The sequence below is a fragment of the Gopherus evgoodei genome, chromosome 4 (genome assembly GCF_007399415.2).
Source record: "Gopherus evgoodei ecotype Sinaloan lineage chromosome 4, rGopEvg1_v1.p, whole genome shotgun sequence".
Classification (NCBI taxonomy): Eukaryota; Metazoa; Chordata; order Testudines; family Testudinidae; genus Gopherus; species Gopherus evgoodei.
Genome location: NC_044325.1, coordinates 14,071,018 through 14,095,098, shown reverse-complemented (window position 1 = coordinate 14,095,098; position 24,081 = coordinate 14,071,018). Strand labels below are relative to the sequence as shown.

At 45.2% G+C, this 24,081-nt stretch overlaps 1 protein-coding gene across 3 annotated transcripts in view; it reads right to left on the bottom strand.

Moving 5' to 3' along the window:
• Positions 1 to 2,843: 2,843 nt before the first annotated feature.
• The window catches only part of DAAM1 (dishevelled associated activator of morphogenesis 1), a 182,187-nt gene continuing 160,949 nt past the window's right edge, over positions 2,844 to 24,081 (bottom strand). For all 3 annotated transcript variants that reach the window (XM_030558480.1, XM_030558478.1, XM_030558481.1), the window contains 9 exons: positions 23,512 to 23,596; positions 20,694 to 20,800; positions 19,531 to 19,619; positions 17,701 to 17,869; positions 16,238 to 16,345; positions 14,173 to 14,233; positions 12,276 to 12,407; positions 9,299 to 9,469; positions 2,844 to 5,943 (listed from right to left, as the gene is read on the bottom strand). In XM_030558480.1, the coding sequence (XP_030414340.1) occupies positions 5,734 to 5,943; positions 9,299 to 9,469; positions 12,276 to 12,407; positions 14,173 to 14,233; positions 16,238 to 16,345; positions 17,701 to 17,869; positions 19,531 to 19,619; positions 20,694 to 20,800; positions 23,512 to 23,596 (1,132 nt within the window). In that variant the 3' untranslated portion in view covers positions 2,844 to 5,733. The remainder of the gene's footprint in view (positions 5,944 to 9,298; positions 9,470 to 12,275; positions 12,408 to 14,172; positions 14,234 to 16,237; positions 16,346 to 17,700; positions 17,870 to 19,530; positions 19,620 to 20,693; positions 20,801 to 23,511; positions 23,597 to 24,081) is intronic.

Below are 24,081 nucleotides of genomic sequence, written 5' to 3'. Positions count from 1 at the left end.
CAGCTGCTGGGTGCGCCCTGCTGGGGTAGTGTGGTAGGCCCCCCTCCCATTCCCAAAGCAGCGGGGTTTGGCCCACACCTCGGAGAGATGAATGGCAGTGCGCACCTCTTGGACCTATTGCTTCAGGCTGGCCTCAAACGCAGACAGAGGCAGCAGCGCTGGTTACACTCCGCTAGCCGTGCCAGGCTTTTCTTTACAGAGATGAGGGCCAGAGATTTCCTTTTGATTTATTTTTAAAGCTGAGCACCTGACACTCCCATGACTTCAGGTACTTGGCCCCTCGATACAAATCCAGCCCCGCCTGGAGAAGGTGGGAAAGTCCCCTACTTCCATCCTTCTTTTAAGAACCTATTTTTATTTAGCCATTTGGAGTTTGTGGAAGGGAAAACTCCTCGGACACGTGTAGCGCCCAGCACAGTGACTTCCCCAGTGACAGGGTTTGGCTATTCACATCTCTTTGAAACGTTTGTCATCCTGCTCTCATCTGGTGAGGAAAGGTCTAGCTCACTGGGAAATTAGACCCTAAGTGGCTAGGTTCTGGCTATTTATTCACAAGCCGGCTGAAGTGCAACATGCAGATCTCCCCAACTTCCGTGCAGAGGCAATAAAGGAGAGGCTGATCTCTCTTGCTACCTGCAGTCCTATGGGGGCTCCTTCTTGGCATGGAGCACATGCTGACTTGCCACCCAGGGCCATTTGCAGCAGGGGAAGGTCAGGGTGGAGTGGCAGCAGCTGAGCAGAACACTCCAAGGCCATTCTACCTACACAGGGGCCATCTAAGGAAGCTGCTGCCCCTGCTCCAAACAGGATCATTGTGAACCACTGCCTCTGCTCCTGCCTGACAGTAAGCATGCTGGGACCTGAGCTACGGAGCACCGCTGGGCCTGGGCTGTTATTCAAGGAGCCGCTCCATTGGGATTCTGTCTTGTATCTGCACTTCAGAGACGGGGTAGATGAGGGATTAGGATTCCTGAGTCCTGTCACCTCCCCTGTCCCACACAGCCAGTGAGACGTTTGCCTGAAGTAAGTAACAGGGTGGCTTCTGGAGAAAAAAGACAATTAAAGAAGTTCCTGGAGGATAGATCTGTCAATGGCTATTAGCCAAGGTGGTCAGTGACCCTCCAGGTATCACTAAACCTCTGACAGACAGAAGCTGGGACTGAATGACCAGGGATGGATCACACACAGTTGTGCTGTTCTGTTCATTCCCTCTGAAGCACGTGGCACTGGCTGCTGGCAGAAGACAGGATACTGGGCTAGATGGACCGTCGGTCCAGCTGTTCTTATGTTTTAATCTAAAAAAATTTCCAGGAACAAAAGCACTAGGAGCAGTAGATGGGCTCCACCAGCGTGTTCAGAAACAGGGCAGGTGCCACGACTCATTGTTCTGCTTGGCTGCAATCTGTATCCAGCCAGCAACGTCTCCTGGGTATTGCCCAGCCCTGTCTCCTTCGCCGCACTAGAACCAAGGGCATCTGCAGGGCCTCGCTGTTTCCCTGATCCAAGTGCAAGGAATGCAGTAATCACAAGAGACAGTTCCAAAGGTTAGGAAGAGGATACATGCAAATGATTATGCCTCAGCAACAATAATAATCTTTTCCATTCACAGTCACAGCACGTGCTAGTAACCGAGCACAGCGCAGGCTGCTGCATCCTCTTTGGTGGTAATGCCTTCGCCACGGGCTCAGTGAGCCGATACAGCAAGCTCCTCTCCCAAGCCCTCCCCCTGCCCCCAATCTCTTCTGAGCAGGAGGGGTGGGGACTGGATGCACAATCTGTCCAGCAGAAATGTCTGAATTTGGCCTCTGCACATTGGAATCTGGGTCTTATTCAGTCCTGTGCAGAGCAATGGCAGGAGGCCGATGCACCACGTATGTCCCATGTCAACCCAAACAGCTGGGTGTGAGTGGTGCAGACACTTCACGCAGACTGCACCCAGGTGGACTGCAACCAGCAGCTGACGTGCCCTTTCGATCACACAAGGGCACTAGACAAAAGATACTTCTCTCCCTAGCCCCTCATTTAGCTGTTCCCTGTTTAGGTAGCCCTGTTCTCCCCTAGTTCCCTACCCATGTGTATGCTATTCCCCTTCCATCCGTTTTCATCACTGTGCCCTTTGGATACCAACCTAATTGCTCTGCCGGCTCTCATGGAATCAGAGAATATCAGGGTTGGAAGGGACCTCAGGAGCTCATCTAGTCCAACCCCCTGCTCAAAGCAGGACCAACATCAACTAAACTCTCCCCCAACTCTCCCCCTCCCTCAAACCCCCTCTGCTCCACAGCGAAGACTAGATCTCGCCCTACTCATTTTACTGCTCTGCCCTGGGTCAGGCTCTGTTTAGCTACAGCATCTCCTCCACTCTAGGCTCCATTCCCGACTGCCACAGGCTTCCTGGGCGATCTGGGGCGAGTCACTTAGGGCAAAAGGGCTTACCTGCCTCAGAGGCCTAAGTCTCATTGATTTTCAGACTCCTGAATCAATTGGGTGCTTGTGGAAAGCTTCGGCTTTTAAATCTTTTGTTCCTCAGGGCAATGGAGACAGCAATTCCTTCCCTTGCAGGGGTGCCACCAGAGTGAATTCACGGGCTGCGAGGTGGCTCAGTATGCAGACTTTTCCAGCACACAGGTTGATACTCCAGGTTACACCGGCAGCAGACAGAGCAGAAACTGGGCCTTTGTGAACTAATTTGAAAAAAACAAACTTTTTTTTCCCATTTGTCCTTAGGATCAGCAGCCTCCTTGCAACTATCCAAAACAGGCAGCTTCACTTTCTTCTGAGGACACACAGGAGCAGCTGCTCTACAAATCGGCTTGAAGAATAACTCATGGGCTCCAGGGACATACACTCAATGCAAGTCTTTTGCTTTATTGCATATTGCCATCTTAAAAAATGTACAGTCTCATAACATACACAGCATTTCCTGGCAGCTAAACTACTAACATTCTTGCACCTAACTTGATCGACTACTAAGCGAAGAAGGTCCATGACATATACTTCAGTTTACAAGTAATTTTTTCCTTTTTGGCATTATTAAAAAAAAATCTGTAAAATACACACCCAAGAGAAAAGAGTGGCTACTGACACCAGCACCTGTTTAAAAGTAGCTTTCAACAATGGCACATGAAATTACCTGCACACGGCCTTTTGTTTGGAAAGAAAACTAAATGGCAAACGCAGCCCAATAACCAGGCTGATGGAAAACAAGAATGATCTGGAAGGGCAACTAAGCCCCCGAGCCTCCACTGGAACCTCATAGGGTGAAGCCCGAGAGCATCGCATGGCTACACAGACTGCGGAAGCGGGATCCCAATGCAGGACTGGAGACCTTTTCAAATTCAAAAAGCATAATTCTAGCAAAACAATTAACTGACCATTCCTCAGATCGTCAGACATGAGACTCCCCCGCCCACCAAAAAGAGTCCGTTCCCTAAATTGTGTCAGCCCAAATTTCTTAATTCATAAATAGAAAATACAAATAGAGGCACTTTAGTTAAGGAACAAGAATCACCATTAAACTTTTTTTACCCCCTTCTTCTTCTTCTTAAAACAAAGTGCTTCACTCCCAATCTTTGAAAATTTGCAGGTTTTGCAGTTGCTTTGATAATAGGAGGTGCAGGACTTTACCGAGCCGTAACTTTGTATTTATTACTGCTTTATACACTTTTTTATACTTACAGTGTGTCGAACGTTGCAATGAGGAAAAACAAAAATCGTTAAGACCACAGCTCTTGACAACTCTTTTTAAAGTGACACTTCACAGTTTTCAGAAAGCACAGAGACCCTGGGCCGGCTCTAGGTGCTAAGAACCATATTTTTATACAAGTTACTTTAAACAGCACATTTGCTATACAGTACATATAGGAAAAATGACATCCCAATCCCACCAATACCCATTGCATGAAAAACTTATTTTGAATAGTGTTAATATCTAGTGCAACAGGGACAAACTAATCTCTCCACAGGAAAAAAGAAGAAAAAACCAAAAAGAGCATAAGAATATTGATGGTATAAAAGAGTTTGTTGGTTTAAAAAAAATAAAACCACCACAAATAAATAAAAACAAAAAGTAACAGTCTTCCATATATTCTGTATAATTTAAGAATATTAAGTGTTACTACGTTAATGGCATTTACTTTTTATTTTCCAATTTTTTTATTTTTTTTTTTAATTTATTTATTACTTGTTACTAGTTTACTCCCTGAGAGCTTTGGGTTTTTTTTGGACTGACATTTTACAGGTAGTTTTGCTTACAAATTGTAATGACAATATAAAAACAGCAAACCACTTGAAAAAGTACATTATTAAGAGAAATATTTCTTGGCATCATTGCTACTGTATGTCCGTTAAAAACAAGGGGCCCGGTTCAAAGCCCACTGAAGTCGATGGGGGCCTGTCCATTGACACAATGGGTTTCGGATCAAGTCCTTTGTGCATTGGTTTACATGATCTTCAGTTCGGACCTACATTTAGGTTACGTCTACACCAGAAAAGCTACAGCAGCATAACTGCAGTGCTGTGCCACTGTAGTGCTTCAGTGTAGACACCCGCTACGACTACCATCACTGTAGGTAGTCCATCTCCTCAAGAGGAGGTTGCTAGGCCAACAGAAGAATTCTTTCATTGACCTAGCGCTGTCTGCATCAGGGGTTAGGTTGGCTTAACTACGTCGCTCAGGAGATTTTCACACCCCTGAACGACAGTTAGGTTGACTTAACTCTTAGTGCAGACCTGGCCTTACAGAGGATACAGTTTGTCCCACTGAATAGAAAATGGAAAAAAAAAAAGACAACACAAAAAGTTGATGCTCTTTGTCTCAGCAGAACCCCTCCCTCCCCCGCTTCCCATTTGTCATGGGCAAGAAAACGTCATAAAGGTAGAACTATGTCTATGTATTGTTATAGCAATAAGCACACTGTAGTCATCTGTCTTGAGCAAGAGCAAGGGCTGCGGAAAGAGAAGTAAGTCCAGTGCTTCCCAAAGACAACTGAAAAGGGATTATCAAGAGAGTGCGCAGTACGGAACTCATCGGAACCCGCACAAGAGCACAGATGTTCAAGTTTTGAATAATAATAAAATGGATGGTTTCCACTTGACTTTTTCCTTTTTCCCCCCAAAACACACTTCAGACTGTGTGCAAGGCATTCCTAGCAGACTTAAACATACTGTATTCTTACACCACCACTACGGTCTCCAGGCTGATCCTCAGCACTCCGCGATGAGACCCCAGCACCAGTGGTTCGGACAACAGAGCCGTTTTTGTGTTTCTCTCTATGCTCTCCGACATCAGTTACACCAAGGTAAAGAATTCCAAAGGGAGACCAAGTAGAAAATATTTCTCAATGCCTTTGTTTACTACAAGGAATGTTTTTGTCATCTCTTTCTCAGGAGACACAATGTTGTGCTTGTGCACCAGAATAACTACTTTTTGAACAACGTGGTTGAAGGAAAGAAAATGGAATTTGCACTCAGTGACCAGTGTCTATATACGTGTTTGTGTGGCACACATATATACACTGTCCTGCTTGACAGAGACAGACAGACACTTATATTCTCCATACATACCAACAACCAGACTTTTTATATACACAACACACACACATGCGCGCGCGCACACACACACAGTGTGCCACTGTTTCAGTTTGAATTACAAGGCAGTATAATGAAAAATCCTAGCCACTTCAAAAAGACTGCTAATCAGTTTTCTAAAAAATCTTTACAAAACCAAAAGGATCAGAAGGTGAGTTTGGTGACAGGCCTCTCGCGGCTGCTGTCCGTCAGCTGGTTGGTGATGCGCTTGCGATTCCGTTTCAGTTTCGAAAGGTCTTTGTCAAAGACTTCACCTGACCGTAAAGCCGAAACGAGGTCATCAAACTCCCCACCTTCCTCGCTGTTTTCTTTAGCCTTTCTGGCCTTGCGTTCCCGCTCACGCTGTTCTTTCAGCTAGAGAGGAACCAAGAAGAAAAATAATCCAGCTCGTTTTCTGTAAAACATTGACCTAAAAGGGATACAATTTAAGGCCTCGTTTTGGTTTTTTGGCCAGGTCTACATTTAAGTAATTTATCATCACTCGGTGGATGGGGGGGTGATTTTTTTTTTTTTTAAAATCAAAATGGTTACACTGCTACAACCACTTGAATGGATGCATAGCATAGAGGTGACTGAGTGGTGTGCTATTCACTTCCTCTCAAACCGGAAAGCTACAGCAGTATAAAGCACATACATCCCAGTATACCTGAATCCAGAGTATGGGGCTGCATTGCTTTAACTATGGCGATACAGCTAAAAGCAGGACAACCTGCTAGTGTAATAAGCCTTCAGGTACCACTGTGACTAGAGCTATGTTGCTCTAGCAGCACCTTTTGGAGCTCCCTGGTCTGCAGTGCCTGTGTGCTGCGCCTCCCAGAACCAGACAGTGTGCATGGGAAGTGGGCCCTCTGCATAACACACCCTTTGAAGGTGGCAGCACGCACCCCTGCCCGTGCCTGGCCTGGCCGAAACATTGAAATGTTCTGGATTTCAATATTGAAAAAAGATCCCATTAAAGAAAAAATTCAGCTAACATTCCCTCATCTTCTGATCAGTGATCGAGCTAGTCAGAGACACTTTTACATATTTCAATGGGAGGAAGGAAAAAAAAAAGAATAACTGATGGAATTCTGTGTGTTTTCAGCCAGGCCTGGCAATGCTGGCTGAATGCAAGGAGCAGGGGTGGAGACAGCCAACAAAGGCCACAGCCCTCTCTGTCCCCGAGCCTATTTGGGGTGATCTAAGCCCCTTGGGGCACTAACAGGGGGCAGCTTTTGTATGACGGAGCCCCACTCCACAGCGATCTCATCCTTGATTTAATAACAGAACACAAGTGCCGCGGAACCACTGCACGTTCGATAGCTGGCCAGCAGACGTCGTTATCCATTTCTGTCACTGCTTAACAGCTATGTATATTGGTGGAATTCCAGTACAGTGACTGTAGTAATATGGCAGGCTTCCTATGCATGGTGCAGCAACATCACACCGCTGGCATTGCTTTGGAGATAACAATCCCGGTTTTGCCCTCTCCTATGCAAGAGGCTCAGGCATCTCTGCTCCGGCATGCCATAGTGACTTATCAAAACCTTTATACCAGTTATCAGAGCTGAACACTGTGGGGCCAAATTTATCCTGGGGGCAAGCTCGATAAGGTCTGTGGAGTTGAGTACTCCAGTAAACTCGGCTCCTTTTTTCCCCATCAGATCACAAGAGGACATATAAGAACAGCCGTACTGGGTCAGACCAAAGGTCCATCCAGCCCAGTATCCTGTCTACCAACAGTGGCCAATGCCAGGTGCCCCAGAGGGAGTGAACCTAACAGGTAATGATCAAGTGATCTCTCTCCTGCCATCCATCTCCATCCTCTGACAGACAGAGGCTAGGGACACCATTCCTTACCCATCCTGGCTAATAGCCATTAATGGACTTAACCTCCATGAATTTATCCAGTTCTCTTTTAAACGCTGTTATAGTCCTAACTTTCACGTACTGAGAAACTGAGTCTGTAGCATCTCCTGCCTATTGAGATGGTGACCTGTCCACAGCAGGAACTGAAGCCACCAGGCCTCTCATAAGGCGACTCTGAAAAAAAAATTGGAGGTTGTGGGGGATAATCAGCTGAACATGAGCTCCCACGTCTTCTTAGCGTCTGTGCCACACGCCTCAGGTGGCACGTGGCCAGGATTCATCACCGGTTGGTCGTCTGGTTGGATCATTAGCTTCCCTGGCCTGGTCACTGATGGGGAGTGTGACATGAACGCTGATCAACTCCCACTGTGACACTGTGGCCAAAAGAGCTAATGAGATCCTGGGATGCATAAATAAGGGAATCTCGAGTAGGAGCAGAGGGTCTGTATTTGACACTGGTGCAACTGCTGCTGGAACATTGTGTCCAGCTCTGGTACCCACAATTCAAGAATGATGTTGATACACTGGAGAAGGCTCAGAGAAGAGTCTCAAGAATGATTCAAGGAACAGAAAACATGCCTTACGGTGATAGACTCAAACAGCTCAATCTATTTAGCTCAACGAAGAGAAAGCTAAGGGGTGACTTGATTACAGTCTATAAGGACCTATAAGGGGAACAAATATTTAATGTATTCTTCCATTTGGCAGAGAAAAGTCTAACACAATCCAATGGCTTGAAGTTGAAGCTAGACAATTTGAGACTGGATATAAGGCATACTTTTCTAACAGTGGGAGTAATTAACCATTGAACAATTTACTGAGGGTTGTGCTGGACTCTCCATCACTGACAATTTTTAAATCAAGCTTGGAGGTTTCTCCTAAAAGCTCTGCTCTAGGAATTATTTTGAGGAAGTTCTGGTGCCTGTGTTATACAGGAGGTCAGAGTAGATGATCACAATGGTCCCTTCTAGCCTTGGAATCTATGAAACATCTGGCTTAATGCAAGATTTCACTTCCATAGTTTCCAAAGGCAAAATTGTTGTGCCTGGTCTGAAGTCATTAGGGACTGTACTGGACTGCACTCTATGGTTCTCTTAAAGCCACAGGTCCCTTTTGACTCAGCTCCCTGGAGTAAAATTGATTATGCTTTGAAGAGAAGCAACTGGCAGTATGTACTATTTGTATTACAGTTGCAGTTAGAGGACCCACCTGAGATGGAGGCACCATTGTGCCGTGGCTGCACATACACAGAGGTGGAGAGATTCCCTGCTCTAGTAAGCTAACCATCTAAATCGACAAGGATGAGGGGCCTGTCCTGGAGATCTCACAGTCTAAACAGACAAAGCACGCTAGGGTGGGAGAAAGCAAGTCAGTATAATCTCCATTTTACAGCTTGGAAACAGACTCGGAGAGATGAAGTGACTTGTCTGAGGTCACAGGAAGTCCAGGGCAGAGCTGGATAGGCTGGACCCAGGTCTTTTGCACCCCAATCCAGTGCCCTATTCACAAGACCATCCTTCCTCTCAAGGGGAAGAGACAGACCTAGACGGTTCCAGGTGGGATTTCCAAAAGTTCTCAGCATAGGTGTATTTGTTTCCATTGAAGTCACTGGAAGATCCACCATCCATGTCAATGGCAGGAGAATTAAATCAAGATGTAGAACTTCCGAAGTCCCACCCCACAGTAGCCCTGAGGACTGAAATGAATCCTACATTTCCGAGCACATGCTAATAAAAGTCACCCTCTCAGTTCCTCCTCGCGTCTCCTCCCTGTCTAGCATCCTGAAGCACACACTGACATTGACTCAACCATGCCTACAGTACGAGCACTGAAGATCATAGGGAGCAAGTTCTCCTCAAACCTGTGCTTCCATGCGCGCCCGACGCTCCTCCTCCTCCTTCCTTTTCCTCAGGTTTTCGTTCTCCTGCTTGGCCTCAGTCACAGCTTGAAGAAACTGATCAAAGATCCCAAAGAACTCATCCGGCTGCATTTTGCTCGCGTCTTCCCCAAAGTGCTTCACTGTCTTGGTAAACTGGGGAAAGAACAGGAAGAAGTAGTTTAGTAAGCTAGTGAGAACCCACTGAACCAATAAAATCCTTTCCTGAAAACCATCTGCCTGACAGATAGCCAGAGTAATATTTAAGGTGATATTTGATGGAGCAGGGAATTAAAGGGGAAATGATTATCTATTAATTCAAGTCTCAGTTTAAAAAAAAAATCATATTTAGTCTTCTGCTCATTAAGCGATGGCTTTTAAGCGAAGATTTTCCAATGGGCTGTTCCTTTAAATCATGTAAGAAGTTTTACACTCCTGTTTCTGCTTAACATCCTTTATTACCTAACTCAGTTTTATTAACTAAGCAGTAGTAAAAACAAGGAAGCAAAGTACTGTGGTGCCAAAGACTGAAGACATAAAACTAATAGTAGACACGGCAGGGGCAGGAAACTTGCACTTTTAAGTTTTCTTTGAAGTATTTTTTGTGGGTATTATTTATTGTTGCCACATGGTTCAATATTGAAACCAAATGTGTCAGTGAAGCTTTTAAAAGGCATTTATTATTCAGTTAGAAACTATACCAGTTAGAGGAGTACGAAGTTTGCAAAACCTATAGTACCATTCATGGACAATTAATGTGATTATAGCAACGCGGTAGCTAAGGTCAAAGCAAGACTTCCATTATATGCCCCTGCTTCTAGGTCCCTTTAAAACTGATAGAAGTTGTCCTTTGGCCTGAGGTTCCTTGTGCTTATTTGCAGCTGGGGTCGGGGGGGAGGAAAGGTGAGGCAGAGAGAGAGAGAATGAGTGTAAACCTTGTTAAAATTGTGATTGTACATTTTTGAGATTATTGAGCTTTAAAAAAAAAATTACTAGTTACTTTGGTTTCCACTCTGCTGATAAGGAAGGATAAAGATTACAGGTAACATTTTTGGAAGTGCCTAAGTGCACTTATTTTCAAAAGAGGCTTAGCCACTTCCTAAGTCTCACTGAAAGTCAGTGGGACTTAGAATATTAAGGACCAGATTTTAAAAGGTATTTAGGGACCTTAAAGATACAAATAGGTGCCGGGTGGAATTTTCCAAAGCACCCATGTGACTGATTCCCATTGAAGTCAATGGCACCTAGGCAGTGCTTTTGAAAATCCCACTAGACACCTATCCTCACCTTTCAGCCCCCCAAAAACAATAAAGGGCCAGATTTCTAAAGGTAAAGTCCCACCGACTTTCAATGAGACTTAGGAACTGAAGTGCTTACAGGGGTGTAATGCCCCTCTGTGGGCATGGAGGACACAAGCTACAAGGTACCCACCTTGCGCTAATATAGTCCTGTTGGAAAGAGGACGATGTTCATGTGATCTAGGTACCTCGCACCCTCAGCATGCACACAGGAAAGGTACAATGCAGCACACTAGCACGTCCTGCAATTCACATCCCTTAGTCCAAACTGCAGGCATAGTCTTAGGCGATTCTGAAAACGTTACCCTCCTACCACCTGGAACATTCCAGAAGATTGACCCAGCATCCCCCAAAATAACGATAACGAGACTGAAATCCAGAGGAGCCTTTTAAAAGTGAGCATCACATTAACTGAGCATGACGCGGGGCCCAGTGCATGGCTACTGCACTGTCCGATAGCTGTTGAAGTAGCAGCTCAGCCGTTTTAGAGCAGGCCTTGAGTGACACTTCGCACTTGTCTACACTAGAGCCAGCCGTCAATTGTAGCATCTCCACTGATTGAAATGCATCTTGCGGCCATACATCAGAGCGTACCAGCTGATTGGCTGAATGGCAGCATTAAGTTACCCCGATAGCTGGTACGAGATAAGTGCCCACTGCAGCTCAATCTGCTGAGCATCAGCATGGATGAGGCCCATGGGGCTGTGACTGCCAACAGCTCCCATCTTTGATCGTTCCCTCAGCCAGGAAACTTCAGAGACCTGCTGGCTGAGAATTTCACAACCCCACTCTTCAGATCAGGAGTGGAGGTGGCATTTCCATAGGGTGGGGGGTACAGTGGGGAGACATGGTCAGAGGACTGTGATGGGGCGGAGGAGGACTGAAGACCTGTGGTGCTGGAGCTGGGGAGAAGATACTTGATGGCCATGCCTGGAGGACTTTTATAGGCAGGTGGAAAGCTGAAGGGAGAGGTGAAGAGGAGACCAAAGATGTTCACCATCTTTAACAGAGATTAGATGACAGCTCACACTCTAACCAGGCTTAGGTCAGCCCAGCACAGACAGATCTTATACCAGTCGTGCACACACATTCCACTGGTAGCGACGCCCTGACTGAAACACAAAGTGCTCAAGGGCAGATGAGCCCATAAACTGCAGGATTTGAGAAAGGCTTCAGTCAACGCTGGGCTAGTTCTCTCTTTCTCCGGAGATAGCAGGGTCAGCCACACAGGTCTCAGAATAGAAGACTGAGGTTATGTCTGAACTGTTATTTCACCTGAGTAACTTTCAGGGAGTGATTCTTTCTGTTTGCAATGGATCACATGTATTGGTGTATGTACTAGTTGTATTTTCTGCTAATCAATCAATCACTAGATACAACAGCATGACTGCTCACTATCCTATCTCCGTAGGAGACCCTTACCACAGCGTCCAGCAATAGCATTCAAGTTTAAGTTCTTAACAAAAAAAATAAAAAAAATCCGTTGGGTTTGAGGGAAGGTTTTTTTGATAAAAATCTAATGCAAATAGTTGATCTATTGTTTCTATTCTTTGGGGTAGATCTACTGACATATGACATTCAATCTGAGAAGGTCCTTTAATACCGAACCACTCACCTCTAAAATAATTACCTATGAAGATCATGGATTATACCAGGGATCTTACCAGTTCTTTAGCTTCCATCAGAAGATCTTCAACGTCGGAGAAGCCAAAGCTGGCTAATGTGATGAACTGGCTGACGACTGACACAAACTTGTCTCCAGGCTGAGAGATCTGCGATTTCTGGTATTCCAGTTCCTTAAGGAAACAAATTTAATTTTGGTCAGTGTCTGTTTAAAAAGGGACATAGGATTTAGCAAATTTAACAAACCCCAAATATACCTGATCTTAAAAAACACTTTAGCAGTCTCTTTCCCCATGGAGAAGCTATAACACAGGTAAGATTTCAATTACTTTACTAGATGGTCTGACAATAAACCCTAGGTGTCTGATCATGGGCACAAAGATGTGACACTGACTCTCTGTTCTTGCGAGAAAGCAGGGTGTTGAAATACATCAGAACATAAGAACGACCATACTGGGTCAGACCAAAGATACCTGATGGTCATGCCATCTAGCTCAACATCCTGTTTTCTGACAGTGGCCAATACCAGGTGCTTCAGAGGGAATGAACAGAACAGGTAATCATCAAGTGATCCAGGTTGTTGCCCATACCCAGCTTCTGGCAAACAGAGGCTAGGGACATATCCTTTCTGCTCAGAACAGATACACCGAGCAGGTGATGCATGGTAAAACACACCCACAGGTGGCAGGCGTCATTCTAGGACTACTTGTCTGGACAGCATTGCCACAGCAATAATTAATTCTCATCTCTTCTTATTCTGCCCAATTCTTTGGGGGTGTGACTGTGCAGAAACAAGACAATTTTCTGTTTTATTTCCCCTCTGAAACCAGCGAAACTGGTCAGAATTTGTCTGCCGAAGGAGTGGTGCTGGCGGAAACGCAGCGTCCCAAATTAGCATTTTGCTGCTGCGTAGCTACATAAGGGCACCCAGCATTCTCCATAGTTAGCTGGCTGTTTTCTAGTGGTTCCTCTTCAATTTTCACATTAAGGCTGACAACACTCCCAAAACTTCTGCAGAAATCAGATAAAACATGAACAAACAATAACAAACCTACAACCTGGTCTTATCATTTACGCAGGGCTTTCCCCTAAAAAAAAGAGGCAAAACATACCCACTTTACCTATCTCCTTGTATCTTTAACTCCACCACCATCTCTTTATACTGTCAAACGCAAGAGTTACAGGAAAACTTAAACTATAGAAAGCCTAGTTCTTTTCTTGTAGTAGCTAGTTCCCCAAACTGCTATTACTTTTATACATATTATGTTCACACACAGTCAGTACTACTCAAGGCAGAGTTGCTATCATCGAATGGAGCTGTGCACAACACTTTAGGGAGCACACCAAGATGCATAGAAATTGCACGTAAAACGTGCGCTCTCATCACTTCTAGGCTCAATGTACTGTCAGGTCACCAGGCCAGGATTATTTTGGTGCTCCCTCTGTCTAGATCTATACATGGAACTGTAGAGAGCCACCCAATTATCAATAAAGCCCCTTCTCCTACGTGCATGGAGATATCTTCCAGTCCATTTGTTCACCACTTCCTTCCCATGCCTCACGCGAGCTCAAGACCAAGCAAGAGGAGCTGCTGTCTGATTCGGGGGCTTCATGATAGGCAGTTTTAGAGGTGCAAGCCAAGTACTCGTTCATTACCTCTTCAAGGTTTTGGTCAAACACAGCAAATAACTAAACTTACCCCAACTCCCTGGGAATCTATTAGGCGTCTGGCTGATTTATAACCAGCGTACAGTAACTCCCGTCCCAACGCAGCCTTGAGAGAACAGGCACACATGCAGGGCAGGAAGGAAAGAAACTGATCCCCAGGAAGTAAGATAAAAGCAGCTTTGCTAAGGGCTTCCTGTCCTGCCTCCCTAAAGATGGATGCTATGAAGCTTGGAATCAGAGTGGACTATTAAGTGGGTAAATAATACTTACAGTTTCCACAGCCCTCAGGCCACTCCTCAAGGTGTTTATTTCTTTCTCCAGCTCAGTCATGCTGTTGAAAATGGCAACGTTTTAATTTTAAGCCTTTCCCAATGAATTGCATAACTCTGTGCTCGAGTCAACTGTGTTTTCCCCTTTTAAAATAATCCCTCACAGTGCTTCCTGTTTTCAGATAAGCAGCTTTCAGCTGGTAAGTTACGTTGACACACAGTCGCCAAAGAGATTGACGAATGTGAAACTGGTGATGGCTGTTTATTTTGAGCTATGCACACTGTGTTATAAAAGGAACAGCCTCAAGTTAAAAATTACAGGCCAAATCTTGGCGTAGAACCCATTTGTGGAGCCTTGCATAAGTTTGAGGGAGGCAACCTTACCCGTGACCCTCCCGGTAGCAACGTAGCAATGGTGGGGCCACCAAATTCTTCCTCAGGGGCACTGTTTGTCTCCCCCCGACTCCCTGTTCCCTTCCACCTCCCAACTGCCACATATAGCCATTGGGACACAGGGGAATGACATCAGATCAAACGGGGACTCCATGATGTCCCAACACAGATTGACATGGCTGAGTGGTAGTTGAAGAGGAAGGCTCAATAGGCCCAGCAGCCTGAAGGCATCTCTAAAAGAGCTGTCGGCTGTGGAGAGGTCTTGAGGCTTAATCAGGGCAAAGATTTCTCCTCCTCTCCCTGAGGGGCTGGGGAAGGAGACACAAGTTAGACTCTTCCTGCTCCCCAACTAACAGTCCCTCAAGCTTCCAGCCCCAGGAATTTTTAGATGAATATCATAAGGGGAACTCTCCTCAGTCAGTGTCTTTCCCCTCAGCGTGGCAATAACCACCATCGCCCCGATGTGGAAGGATATAGAGACCAGGGTCTGCAGGGAGCTGGTTGTAGAGTTAGCAGATTAATCTCATTTATATAAGGCCTCTCCCACCCCAAACACTGCTCTCTGCTCCCATGGTGTCTCCACCCATATTCAACACCAGGCCCAAGCATCCTGCTGCATCATTGTCATACCCTTTACTGCTGAGGATTTGGCCACATAATTATAATATATACAATTATATAAAATTACTAAAACTCAGTCTGTTGTAAACATTAAAACACTTGCCACCGTTTATGGTATTTTGCATGTTGTTGGTCTTGGACATTGAATCTAGACTTTGCATTAAAAGGGCCCTTTGAAATGAAAAGAACCACAAGCCATTACAAGGTTTTGTACGTTCCACACATACTCCTCACCACCCTAGAATTTAGGATTAAATGATCTAACATTGTCCCTTTAAATATGTATCAATATATCCTCAGTCACATGCAGTTCAGCCTTAGACATGCCTGCACCTTTGACTTATTAATACACACTCAAACCCCACAGCAGCAAAACATACACATTTTGAAACCTTATTCATTTTAGTGTGACTTAAGCATGTGCTTAAGGGCTTTACTGAACCAGGGCCTCAGTCTGGTTATACAGAAATCCAATCCACTTGCAACTGGTTTAAAATTCTAGTGGGCAGAATTTAGTAAGCAATGGGCCACGTTTTCAAAGAATGCAGCAGATGCCACAAGGCTTGCATTATTGGTTTAGACATGCTTGGGTGAACAGCTCCCCGCTTTGCATGCCCTGAAGTCGGGTCACATGCAGAAAAAGGAGTACACATATTTGTGCAGACATTGCCATTGCATTCATATTTAAATATCTGACCTATATCTGCAACCCATCTTTGTACAAAATTCATTCATTTTAAAATTGTGTCTATTCATAAATGGAGTATAAAGGCTTCTGTGATAAGCATAACAGGACACAGCTGTTCCGAGTGGCTCTCCCCTTGTCACAATTAAGAGATTTACAATTCTTTTCTGTAAAGTCAGGGGTTTAAAGTCTCTACAGTTGACGTGTGCTTTGTCAACAGCCTTTTGCTTCTCTCTAAATGGTGGATTCCAGACACTGGTGGGGGAGGGAGCTCATCTGAAGAAACGCAAGCAAAGAAGAATGCAGTAATATTATCCCATGTACAATATTCTGTTGGCTTAAAGTTGTCACCTTAACTTCTACCTACTTTACTTTGGCTGCTTGAGGGATGTCTCGCAGCTCTTCATGAAGACTGAGGACTTTGGGATATTTCTTCTCAACTACAGTTATGAGATAGTGCAAAAGGGTGATGTTCCTATGATAAAAGAAAGACGACATTACAGATATTAAACTGTCACTAGCCTCAGAAGCTAGGTATTAGCCCCAGTGTCCTGGCCAAATTCTTGCTTTGGTCGTCATATTCTACGTGTCTAAACTCTTCTGGAAGTCCTAATTAGTTAGGGCATTCTTCACTTCCTATCCTGATGGCTGGGTAGCATTGGGCACACTGTCAAACAACAGCTGCCTTCAACCCCCAAGGTGGCTGATGCTCTCCACCCAGGCCTGGTGCAGAAAGTGGCTGCTTGCCTGTTAGCCAACATTAGCTGCAGTGGATGTGTTACCTCGGTGCTGCAGGAACTGCATCCATTTCCTCTGAAATTCCAGGTGTTGACTTTGGTTTATAATTTCTTACCAGGCTTGGGGTCTGGCTATCATGGAGGCTGCCTCTCTCCCCGCAGAAGCCGAGGTCAGGCCAGGAGTCTCACAATCAGACATCTAGGGGCTGGTGACCAAGGATTCTCAATGGAGGGCACTAGACTCTAGAATATCATTCCCCCCTCGTCCAACACACTTCAAGTCTGTTAACAGCTAGGTCACAGGGCAAGGGCCCATGGCTTCTCTCAAGCACCTGCTGAAAAGGGTGGCTGGAGCGAGTCAGTCCAGAGAAGCGTCTCCCTCTTTCTGCTTCTTGGCAAAGAGGAAACACTGCATGTTTTATTACATTTTGTATGGTGCCAGCAGCATTAGACACAGACTGCCCCTCTGCTCATTTAGGATGCTATTTTGTATGGGTGCCTCCAGCCTGGCCACTTTTCACCACACCCTGCACCATCTGGGGGCTGGCTGCAGCTGCAGCCTCTCTGAGAGGGCCCCTGCACTTTGCAGCAGCCCTCATTCACCAGGAGGTGACTGGAGCTGGGAGCCAGTTCAATTCCAGGCTGGCCAACCTGCAAGCCCAGGACAGGTTGGGGTGTGAGAGAGAAAAGCTGGGGCTTCCCAAACAGCCCACAACACCAGCAGGATACCTGGGTGCCCCATCAACACAGCTCTGGCCTGGCTGCATGGCCCAGCACTGGAGGGATGTTCAGGGCAGCAAAATCCCTTGTGTTGGTCCCAGTGGGGGATGTGTCCTGCGATGTATTCAGGCACATTTTATAAATTGATCTATAACTCTACAGAAAGGGACCAAAAGTCACCCCAGGCCTGCAGCAAAAATACTCCATTCAAAGGGACCCTAAACCTAACCCTAGCCCATTGAAACCAAATTAGACATTGTGTAGCACTGACTGTTTCCCCCCACACCTATGAAGAAGGGAGTAATTTATGGAACCTCTGTGCTATTCAGAATCCATAAACGCTTTCACCGATGCGACAGGCTGAGCCACTCACTTGTCAATGCTGGACTTCGTGTCTGCAATCTTGTTTAGGCTGACAATTTTGAACCCAAAGGCATTGCCTCTCTGGCCTTTATTCATGTAGTTTCCAAAGGCCAGAATCACCTCCAACAACTGCTTCAGGCTGGTACTCTGAAGCACCTCCTTTGAGCCAGCACGGATTGCTAAAAGGGGGAAAAAAATGTTTTTGCTGTAGTTAGGTTCTGGCAATACATGACACGTAGACTAGTTTGATGGTTACTTTAAATACCAAGCCACCATAACAAAAGCTATCTGGAACTGCAGACCAAATGCTGCAGACTAGCATTGATGCTGGCAGACCAGGTGCCAGCTCATACCAAGGTCCCTCGGCCTTAATGAGCACTGACAAATGCATGCTGGCTCACCTGCGCGTTAGCATTGTTAAAAGACATGTTAAGTTGATCATGTCTTAGTGTTTGGACTTTATGAAAGGCTTGTGAGTTGCTGTATGTACTCGTAATACCTGTTATAAGGTAATATTTAGTGTTTGCTTTGTAACTATAGAAGTGTTGGCTCTGAAACTGGAAACCCCACAGTCAGGAGAGAAGCATTACCAAGTCTGAAATACTAGTTTAATACAAGAGGTGTCATCTCCTGCCCAAGCAAAGGCAGCCTATAGACATCAGACAAGCCATTGTGGAACATCAGTGGACAAAAGACTTCGTTGATCGCTCTCCCCACACCCAGGAAGAGGAGACTTGCACAAACCCTTGTCCCATCACACTCTGAACTCTAGTGGAAGGGAATAAAAATCCCAGACCAAAGGATCTGTATCACTGCGCTGTTTCAAATTTGGAGAGGGCAACTTTTCTAAGCAAAAGCAAGGAACCTCAAAACTGCTTAGCTTGGCTTAGCCCTAAAGGCCACACAGAGCACGCACATTAGAGTCGTTTCTATTACCTTTGAAACCTAAGACTGTAACTCATCTCTGCGTGTACATTACCTGCTTTAACCTTGTAAATAACTCATCTCTTTTTCCTAGTTAATAGGCTACAAGTGTTGGCTTCTATGAGAGATCTAAGGTACAATTGACCTGAGGTAAGTGACTGGTCCTTTGGGAGTAACAAGAGCATTGCTGTGATTTTTGGTGCAAGGGATCATCTATCACAAAGGCAGTCTTGCTTAAGTGTCAAGAGAGGTCCAGAGTGCCCAACGGGACTGACTGTGGCTCCATGTTAAGGCTGTTCCAATGCTTGAGGAGTTCACCCTCAACACTTGGCTGAAATCTAAGTATAGATCACACAACCAGTTTGGTAATTGAGCCCTGGCTTGTAACAGGCTGCCCCGAGGTTGGCACCCACTTTCATGAGCCACTCCAACCAGACTGACAACCACTTGTTGGGTTTGATGAATTCAAGCTATTCTAAATAACAGTGTAAACCATTTGAAAGTATTAATAATCACGTCTTCCTTAAAGCAATCCTGTCGATACCAATACACCCAAAATCCGACCTCTCCCTCTTCGTATATATTTGCTACTTCCACATATTTAGCATATTTAGTATTGAGATAAAAACCTCAGTCCTCCCCCTCCCTCTTTAAAAAACCAAACTGACAAGGGCAATGCTACAATTAAAAAAATCAATACTCCAGTGCATCAGGAGGGAAAATATTTCTGTTTAGAAACAGATTTTCATTTCTGGATTCCAGGGCCTTGCTAGACACAAACGTATTTGGTTTTATTGTGAAGAATACGTTGAGTTTTCTGGGCTTTATGAGTGATGTGAAAATTGTGGAATACTTGACACATCAGCAAAAGCTTTCTAGCAAACCAATAAAAACAATAAAATCCCCATTAACTTACATTCAATTTTGGGCTTAACTTCTGCAACTCTCTCCGCAAACTTCTTTTTGAAGTAAAGGGACTGCAGCCTTTGCTGATAGTGATTTATCCTGTCAGAGTAAAAGATGCACACATTGAAATTCATTTGCTACTCCCCTATTCACAGCTGCAGATAGGAAGGGCCAATTTGACCTTGAGAGCACCTTTCTCTTTGAACTGCAGTGGGACAGAACAGATGATGCCTTAAACTGCCATCTCTCAGGCCCTAATCCAGGTAAACGCATGCTTAAATCCAACCCCATTCAGGACATTATATCACCACTTGCTTAACTTCAGACACGGATTTCAGTTCCACTGAATTCACTGGGCCTTAAGCATGTGCTCATGAGCTGCCATGAACAGAGATGCTCTCCTGAACTGAGTCCTCAGTACGTTTGTAATGGGCCACAGCTGCATAGACAGACAGACAGACAAACACAGCTACCAGCTATGTGGAACCTGCAACCTTCAGTACCAAAAAAGCTGACCTCTACATCTGGGCAAAGTTCCTCTGAAGCATTAAAGGTACGTCTGTGCTGGAGGCAAGTCTTTGGGATATATTGGCTTGAAGATCTTTGCCAGCATGGCAAAGCTTATGTTCATAGGTCCTGAAAATGCAGCAACATTTGCTAGTTTTTTTTCTCCTCTGGGTAATGCAAACTCTACAGTTAATGGTAAAAATTTCTAGACAGAGGGCCAGATCTTCAGCTGGTTTAAATCTGTGAGAGTAGCACTGTTTTATACCTGCTGAGAATCTGGCCCACAGTACAGAAAAAGGAAAATTGTTCCTGTCTTGCATAATTTGGACAGTACTCTCTACTCTTAACCACACTCTCTGCAGAGAGTTCTAGCTTTAAACATTCAGCACTGGGAGATGAAGATTGCAGATGGAAGTTCCTAATTTATCCCCAGGGCAGCAAGGCAACAGGTTCACAAATGTATATGTGAGCAGCAAAATAAATAAAAATATCCAAGTGGATTTTCAAGCCAGGCCTCATTAGACTCCCCAGCTGCATTACACAAGATTATCTAGCTCATTTATCTAAATATTTTATAGAAGCCCTGTGACTAATCTGCTCAGCTGCCATTCCAACAGGTCTAGTGCGTAACTGCTGACATTGTGCAGCTGGTAGATTCAAGCATACCTGCTCATTTCAAAGAGGAACCTGTCAGCCTTGGCCATGCGATCTAATTCATGTTTGTGCTCCTCTAGAAGGTCAATATCGGCTTTCTCAGGAACAAATTTCAGGAGCTAAAAGGAAACGCAATTTAGACGTGAGACATACACTTGTTTTTATGCAGTCCCTTTCTTATAATGGGGCTTTGGCTTCATTAACAAATGAATAGAAAATGAAACACTGCTGTGTCTACTTTCACTCCACGTACAGAGGGTGTGATATGGCGCTATTACAGATTGCCTGCCATTTCCCATACATGTTACTGTTAATACTTTCCACCATGCCCTGGTTTGATTTTACATGGGCTAAGCTGAATCTTCACCTACTCTGTTATAATACAATTATTTTAGATGGTAGCACAGTGGTTCTTAACTTTCTTAGTGGTCAGATCAAAAGAACGAACTAAAAATGGTTGAAAAAATTTAGAAAAAAGACAAGACATTCCCCTGTCCCTCCCCCCAAAATGCAGTTGTGTTGAAACCAAAATGTTTCACGGAAACATAGGGGTGGCAATGAACATTTCACTGGGAAAGTTTCTCAGGTCCAGAAAGCAATAGAGTGCGAGAACCACCCCAAACTATTCAAGAGCCCACAACAGGATGTGGATGACTCAAGTTCATGTCTTGATTCTGCCTGATCCAGAGCACAGATTTCTGGGTCTCCCACTTTGCAGGGGAGTGTCATCACCACCAAGCTATACAGGGGTCTCTATCTCTCTCTCGTGTGCTTTTTCCATGAAAAGTTTCGAAAGGTCTTAGCCCCACGATAACAAATCTCAAAACTTTTCAGAAAATTGAATTCTTTTTTTCTTGCCAGCCCTGGTTGCCATCAGGGTGTTTTTACTTGCAAATTATATTCCAGCTAATTAATCCTCCCAACTCTGCTCTGGAGGTGGAAGTATTATCTCTGTTTTACAGACAGTGGAGAGCTCTTGGTTTATTTTCCTGAGATGCCCAAAGTGTCTCAACAATTTAATGTCAGAGCTGGGATTAGAACTCCGATATTTTAGCTCAGACGTTGAGTTGGCTAGAATGTAGATCAGTGCCTCTTCGGTACTGCCAGGAAGGCAGCCAATGCACCACTACCTTCACTAGTGCTTGGCTGAAATCAGCTCCTGGATAAGGAACAGCTGATTGAAGCTGAACTGGAGTGAGAGGGAGGCGATGTTGGTGGGCAGAGGAAAACACACGGGGGAGCTTGCAGCCTCCGGCGGCCCTGAACCTCTCACTGATGCTGAGCTCTCCTATTCCAGCATCCCCAAGTGACTCGCTACCATCTCTGGCTGGCTATGAGACCCTCTGCCAGGCTGGCAGATGACATGCCTTCCCAAATGAACACCAGCAGTGCAGACACCTGGGCACGAAACCTTCAGCCCTCAGGAAATTCCAACAAGAATAAACCAACACAGAGCCGCTCTCAATTACACCCAGCTGCCTGCAGCCCCTAGGGATTGGCCAGGAGTGCTAAAGCTGTGCCCCCTTTTGCCTGGGAAGGCAGGGAGCTGCCAGCTGGGGATATCTCCAGAGCAGCAGGTCCCCAGCCAGCTGACTAAGCCAATGCTGCTATGCAAAAGGGTTCACAGCAAGACCAAGGCTCTTGACTCATCATTTGAACGCTGCACGTTTGGCTAAACCAATGGTCCTTACTTTTTAAATGGATAAATAAATCCACAATTTCACATTTCTGCCTGGAGTGAATTGATCCGGCAGAGCTAGAGTCCCCTGGAGACAACATTGCTCAAGTAATGAGGCACTCTGGCATGCAGACCTGCCCTCCCACACGGACAGCTTGGCCCTAGGTGTGGTGATGTTAGTCAGGCAGCATCACCGCACTCTGGTACCTGCTGCTTTTATAAAACGGCTCTTTCAGTAAAAATCACACCAAGGAAGGGCATCTGCCCCGCCTCCATTAGGAAACAACAAGCCTTTCATTTTGATTAATTTCTAACTCCTACCTCCACCACACCCCATGTACTGCGTGTCACTGATCTGAATGAACACGCTTACTCCAAGGAGCTGGAGCCTTGTGTCTGGTTTGTTTGCGAAGGCTCCAAACACCCTGCAGGAGTTCAATCAATAAAGAAATCAGGATCACGGCAACATTGCCTGACGGCATTCATGGGCTGGGAGTCCAGGTGACTAATCAGATTCCTATGGAAGTAACACGGCGTGCACAGATGTCACAATGAATCTACACTTGCCAGTTCTAGCTTTAACAGAATGTCATCTTCATGCTCTGCATACCAACGTGAGCCCTGGATCCAAGAACCTGCAAAACAGCACTACGAGGAAAGGCTCTGGCGACAGATTCACTGCTCCAGCTATGCACCAGCGTAACTCCATTGATTTTAAAAGGAGTGATAGAGGCCTAAAACCAGAATAGCGCTGGTGGAAGAGACCCCTCATCTGCTGTATGTCCAAGAAACTGGGATTTGTCTAGCAACAGCAAACCATTGATTGGACTGAGCCGTCCCCTATGATGTCAATGCATTACTGGGATCCGAGCACAAGGGTTTGTGGTTATGAAAACACAATCAGTAAATACTGTTTAGGTCACGTTTTGCATGTTTGCCGAGTGGCACATCCTCTGCTTTGGAGAGCAAAGGTGTTGTAAAGCCTGCGTGAACAAGCTCATCTCTGTGTCGCAAATCCCAGCTACTCATTCAGAGTTATTTTAAAGCTATCGTTCATGAATCTGTCACAAATCTTCGCCTTATTTTGAAAAGGCATCCAATACTAACAACCAGGCACAACAATATGCATGACAGTAAGTGTCCATCACCCACCTGCTCTAACATGTCTTTCGGCAGGTCCTCGTGTTCATCCATTGTTAAAATTGCATGTTTGATTTCATCATTTGATAATTTCAGCCTGGGAAATGAAATAAATGGATGTTCAGAAGTGTGTTATGCAGCCTAGTTGTCGTGTTATCAACATTGGTTCTTCATGATGTTGTTTTGCCTGGACAATTTAGGCAAGACTCATCCAAGTAACCCAAGTGCACTCCTCAACAATACGGCAGATCCTTTCTGCAGATCTGAACTTCCCTCAGGGCTTTATGCAAGAGTCAGAGATCAGTTCAAGGAATCCAAGCAGGACCCTCTTCTGTTCTACTCACTGCTGTCGAATTCCTCGTATTACAAGGTCAAGGGGAGGGCAATGCAAGTTGGAAAGAAAGGTTAATTTCACCTCATTATATAATGTAACACCTGAATAACATGATTGCACATGAGTGACACAAAAGGAGAGTGGAGGTGAATAATACCTTCCTACCTTTGGCTTATTATGATCTGGTTGTTTTTCAGCAGAACTTCTTATTTGGCCAGTTACCATGTTAAAAATTGGCAATTCGATAG